This window comes from Chrysemys picta, chromosome 1 (assembly GCF_011386835.1).
Source record: "Chrysemys picta bellii isolate R12L10 chromosome 1, ASM1138683v2, whole genome shotgun sequence".
NCBI classification, from domain to species: domain Eukaryota; kingdom Metazoa; phylum Chordata; order Testudines; family Emydidae; genus Chrysemys; species Chrysemys picta.
The window spans coordinates 314,803,194-314,809,193 of NC_088791.1; the positions used below are offsets into that span (position 1 = coordinate 314,803,194).

The 6,000-nt window shown below is 43.0% G+C and overlaps 1 protein-coding gene across 3 annotated transcripts in view; it reads left to right on the top strand.

The window, feature by feature from the left end:
- CRYL1 (crystallin lambda 1) overlaps window positions 1-5,074 on the top strand; it is a 96,904-nt gene extending 91,830 nt beyond the window's left edge. For all 3 annotated transcript variants that reach the window (XM_065595238.1, XM_024105717.3, XM_005312219.5), the window contains exons 7-8: window positions 486-592; window positions 3,150-5,074. In XM_065595238.1, coding sequence (XP_065451310.1) covers window positions 486-592; window positions 3,150-3,263 — 221 coding nt within the window. In that variant the 3' untranslated portion in view covers window positions 3,264-5,074. The remainder of the gene's footprint in view (window positions 1-485; window positions 593-3,149) is intronic.
- Window positions 5,075-6,000: the final 926 nt, after the last annotated feature.

The window sequence follows — 6,000 nt, forward strand, 5'->3', positions numbered from 1 at the left end:
ATTTAGTGAGAGGGGCTGGGATAGAATCCAGTTCTCCTGGGTGGCTTTCAAAAGACCGTCCTTTCTGTCTTTGTCCAGTGTCACTGTTTCCAACCCCTCTCCCCAGTGGCAGTGTCTCTCTGTCTCATGGCTCCTTGCCATGCGTTGCCCCAATCTGCCGAACCTCCCCCCACCAACTTACTCCTGAAACTCCAGCTTTGCAAATCACATTGTAGAAATCCACAAGCTACTGGTAACCAATTCAACTGCAACAGCAAAGACTGTACAGCAGTTCTCTCCTGTTTCCTTCACTACATATGTACCTGTCAACTTCTGTAGCAAATGACACCGGGGTCCTACAGGCAATAGCCTCATAAACTACTAGTGCTGAAAGTACTTTATATCTATTCGGGACAGCCCTTAAGCACAAGGTTATATTATTGAAATAAACTGTGGGAATTTCTATTTTGGAACAAACCAAATACATTTTTTCACTCCTGTTTTAGGAATGACAAATTATTGTGAGAGATACCGTGAAGGAATGATACATGTTCTGAAAACCTTTGGGCCAGTACCAGATTTTTCAGGTGAAATTGAGCAGCAAATCAGCCAGGTGAGTGTACAAGACTGGATTGATGTGATTTCATAAGGACCATCAAAATAACAAATGTTGGCTTTAATTTCTTTGCAGTGATCACTTGTTTGAGTGACTCTTGGAAGTACCTCTGATCTGTATTTCTCAGTGAGGGTATGCACTTAGACTGATTGAAAATGCCAAAATAGAATTGACATAACATAAATCCCTTTGTTAAGCACTTTGAGATCTATGGATGAAAAATCATAGAAATTTAGGACTAGAAGGGACCTAGATAGGTCATCTGGTCTAGCCCCCTGCACTGAAGTAGGCCTAAGTATTATCTCTGGACCATCCCTCACAGGTGTTTATCTAATATGTTCTTAAAAACCTCCAATAATGGAGACTCCACAATCTCTCTAGGTAATTTGTTCCAGTGCTTAACTACCCTGACATGCTTACCCTTAAATGCTATCTAAGAGCTATGAAGCATTATTATAAGCTTTTCACTATGCCTTGGTAGAACTCTGAGAGCTAGTGTAGATGTATCTCACAGTGTTCATAGACAATTAGTGTTTGTACACAACAGTAAGAGATATGCTTTCGTATGTTTTGTTCCTGTCTATCTGTTCTGATGAGCTGAACGTGGAGGTCTAGTTGTTGGCATACCTATGTGACAAGTTATGAATAATATTTGATAAGTTTCTTCTTTTTACTCCTATATTTATATATTCTACAAACTAAAACTCTAATCTGCAAAGCATTTAGACACATGGCTAACTTGATTACTCACATGCTTAAAGTAAAGCACCTTCTTATGTGCATTGCTGGATTGGGGCCCAGGTAGTTTATCTTGCATCTGAGTTCTCCACCAGCGTGAGTTCAAATATAAAATCACCACATGGGTTTATTGCTGAATCAATATAAATCAGGAAACAACAATAGATAGCAAACTATGCCTTTCCATCTATCATCCTTCTTAATGCCTCTATAAATGGAAGAATAGCAACTGAGTTTTGTGATCTTTTCGGAGTGCGATATTCCCTTTTGGCCTCATGCTGATTCTGTCTCCTTTTTCCTTGGGCTCCATCAGAGACATTGACAAAACTAGACTTACAAGGAACCTTCCCCAAAGGCAAAACTTTAAACACTTTTTATGCTGCTTTCTGCCCCCTGTGTTGCTCTAGAATAACTGCAACTTGTGAATTATTATTATTGGCAACAACAGTGCTGCAAATGACGTGGGCCCAAGTTTTATCCAGCTTTTGTTATATTGCTCATTGTTTATCTTTTAAAGTTCTGAACTATGGGCTGCTCCTTTTGGCAAATATGGCCTTGGGTCTATCTCTGCACTTTGAGAAATACTTCCCTCTCTAAGAGCACATCAGTCAGTAACATGCAACTGGCATGAGCATGTTACCTACTGTTGCTCTTCTTGCAGTGATCCATTTAACATATAGATCTTCAGGTCCTTAATCCTTGCACTCAAACACTAGGGTCCACTTTCCGGCATGTTGTTTTTTGCCTTTAGATGCAGCCTGCCACCTTGTCATGGTTTCTAGCACTGGAAGCCCATTTAATAACTTCAGCCTGCTCCTGACTCCACCTTTGCAAAAAGTGATAGCTTCATTTCTTGGATGTGCCTCACCTTATAATTTTATCTCTCTGAGGCTGCACTCCTAAAAAATGACACCTTCATAAACATGGTTTATGAGGAGTAAAAAAAAAATCAAGTCTTCAAACTCCTACATGTGTACTTGGATTAGAGCACGTATCTAGCTGCCTAAAAGGCCAAGGCTGGGTCTCCTCCTTCATAGTTAATAATAAGAGTTTTGTCAGAAGGACTTGACAGCTGCCTCATAGGCAAACCAAGCAGACAGGTTAATGCTGAGTTGCTGTTGATAGACTTACATGGCCCTGTGTGAGAGCTGGTGTACACTAGAATGTTAGGTTGACCTAGCTGTGTTGCTCAGGGGTGTGAGAAGGTCAAATCCCTGAGAGATGGAGTTAAGATAACCTAAGCCCCAGATGTAGACAGCGCTAGGTTACCAGACAAATTCCTCCATCAACCTCGCTGCCGCCTCTCCACGAGATGGATTTACTAGAGTAACGGAAGAACCTCTTCCATCGCCATAAGTGTTTACATTACAGCACTATGGTGGTGCAGCTGCTGTGCCACTCTAGCGTTTCTAGTGTAGACATACCACTACCAATGTTAGGCCAGAATGTTCTCCAAACTACAGTGAAAGATGAGAGCTCCCACCTCCAAGTACAGATCCTCACTGTCCACCGTAGAGATTAACTAACTTCTAACTAGTGGCTCAGACAGCCTGCAAAAAGAACAAAAGGTATGAATCAATGGTATCCTCCTTTCCATGGAAAAGAAGCATGTTGGCCTTAAACAGGCAAGGGATTTAAACAGGCAACTAGTGGTCCTTGTGACCCAACTGTCTGTTGTCAACAGAATCAGAACCCATATGACAATTACCAGCATAAATGTTAACCAGAAGAGGGGAGAAAACCGTCAAAAACAATCTTTGGTAAGAAATTTCCAACATTCAACATGAGGTTTAATCTTCTATTTTCTTTATTTCAGGCCATGAGTGAAAAAACTCCAGCTGATCCAGAACATCTCAATGCCAGGCGAGCATGGAGAGATGAATGTCTTATGGGTCTTGCCAAGTTGAAAAAACAAATGAAATCCAACTGAGTTGCATCCTCTGTAATACACAAGGGCAAATTATCGGCATATCTCCACAAAAGTGGGTGCTTCCATTTCCACAGGCAAAAATCTGTATTTGCAGAACAGGTGACTCAATAGGCAAGCAATGATTTTGCCCATGTGCGAATGCAGGGGGTGATTCAAAATGTAATTCAATTGTCATTACATTATTAATTAGTGACAGGAACTGCGTAAGAAACTAATGCATGAAAAACTTTTTATATGATTATTCTAAGTGCTTTAATACTAGCTTATGCAGATTTGTTGTAGCCCTGTCAGTCCCAGGATATTAGCGAGACAAGGTGGGTGAGTGATATAATATCTTTTATTGGACCAACTTCTGTTGGTGAGAGAGACCTGAAGAAGAGCTCTGTGTAAGCGCGAAAAACTTCTCTCTCACCAACAGAAGTTAGTCCAATAAAAGATATTACCTCATATAGCTTGTCTCTTTAATACTAGCTAGCATCAATAGTATTAATACTGTATAATAGACAGGCACACAATAGTTTTTAAAATTATACATTTTATAATCTTGCTTGGAGATATGTAGCCTCAGCAGCGCTTGCATTTGCTGGGGTCCAGGAACAGGCAAACATCAGCTATTTGTCATTATGGGACAAATTCTGCTCACCAGAACCTTCTGTGGGCATGGTGAGCTCTGACTAATTCGACTGCATTGGGGTGAGAGGAGAATTTGTGGAATGCACACAGGGAACCTCCTTGCACTCCTCCTAGGGAGACTAGGGGAGGGGTCCACTGGCCATTCTCCCCACAGAGTAGGAGCACAATAGCTTCAGGGTTTCTGCAACCCAGCTCTGTAGCTGTTCCACAATCTTGGTGAGAGAATTACTTTTTCCTTCCCTCCCCCCCTCCCTTAGGCACTTAGATACCATGGTGATAGACAAGGCATAAGTACCTGAATAGAATAGAGCAGAATCCCTCCTTGCCCCCCAGCCCCTATAGAATTCATCAGAGCCTCACCCAGTTTTTCAGGCTATGCGCTTGACAGCCCATGACTTTGTCCTGACCAAAGTGAGCAGTTTGATGTCACTGGTGGTTTATTGCTACTCAAAATAAGTGTGTCCCATTTAGGCCTTCTCTAGAAGAGCTAAAAAGGTGGTTAGTTATTTTTAAATTGAGTTAGCTAACTTAAGAGGCAGTAGGGTATAGTGGACAGGGCCTTGATCTGAGACCTGGGTTCTCTTCCCAACTGTGCCACTGACATGCTGTGTGACCTTGGGCAAGTCACATCTCCTCTCTGTGCCTCTGTGTCTTCTCTCACCCATTGTCTGTTTAGATGGTTCATTCTTTGGGGCAGGGACTGTCTCTTGTTATGGGTCTATATAGTGCCTGGCATGGTAGGGCCCTGATCTTGATTTGAACCTTTGGGCACCAGTGTAATATAAATAATAGAGAAGAATGATTTGAACTTAATGTAGCCACTGCTTACCATCTTTCAGATTCCAATAGCTAGTCATATTGTAACCTAGGTTACCACATAATGTATAAGGTGTGAAGCAGTGGCTATGCTACGTGGTGCTTCAAATCCTGTTAGCGAATATAATTTTAAAAACACCTTTCTCTCTATTCTAGACAAGGTCATAGAAGGTTTTAATAACTCTTTTTAAACATAAGATTAGTTCCTTTTTGCTATGTGCATGTCCACAGTAACAGTCTCATTATGACTTAGCTGGTTAGTTGCTCTGCGTTAGCTTGTTTGAAATCTTTGAAAATATATCAAAAATATCTGCCTCCATTTCTGTTCTTTGCTCATGAATAAAAGGTTGTAATGAAATATACTGACTTCCACAAAGGTCCTGTGTGATATTTTACTGGTTACACTCAGAGCTGTAACCACGGCGGGGCAAGTGGGGCAGCCACCTAAAGCGCAAAGCCAGGGGGCGACTCGGGCCGTCGACACCAGCCACAACAGGGCTCGGTGGGGCTAGCCCTGCATGGTGAGGCTCGGGGTGGGAATGCCACCTTCACCTCCTGACTCACCTCAACGGGCCACCCATCCTGTCTGGGTTGGGCGGGGGCACAACCAAAAAATCAGTGGGGCACGTGACCCTGCGTGTCCCCTGATGCGTCGCCTAGGGGGTGCAAATATGGTTACACTACAAATGTCTAGTTACAGCTCTGGTTACACTGACCATTGGTTTGAGATGGTGCACTCTGTTAGGGGTGTAAGTGTGCTGATTAAAAATATTGCTGAGGTCAGTTTGGAATCAAATCATCAAGAAATAATGCACAGTCTCTCAGATATGGATGCTAGTCACCATGTATGCACTATTGTCGCCTAGTGCAAGTGCGAGGCATTTAATAGCAGTGAGTGACTTCCTGTCAAATTGCCTCATGGAAAGCCTGGGAAGGAGGGACACAGTGCAGAACAGTGGCCAAAAAGGGAGGTACTATGCTGTAGGATAGAGCTCTCGGGAGTGACAGTATCGGTGTGATTCCAATACCTCTGCCGAATTCCCATCCACTCTGAAAATACCATTCTTCGAGTGCTTGCTCATGTTGATTCCATTCTCAGTGTGTGCGCGCTCAGGTGCACAGTTGTTGGAGATTTTTTGCCTTAGCGGTATCTGTAGGGTTAGTTGTGGCGCTCTCTGGAGTGCCGCGCTCATGCACCGGTACATCAGGCACCACCGGCCCTACACCCTCTCAGTTCCTTCTGACCACCCATGACGGTTGGTCGGAGCACCTTCCCCTTGCCTGGCAA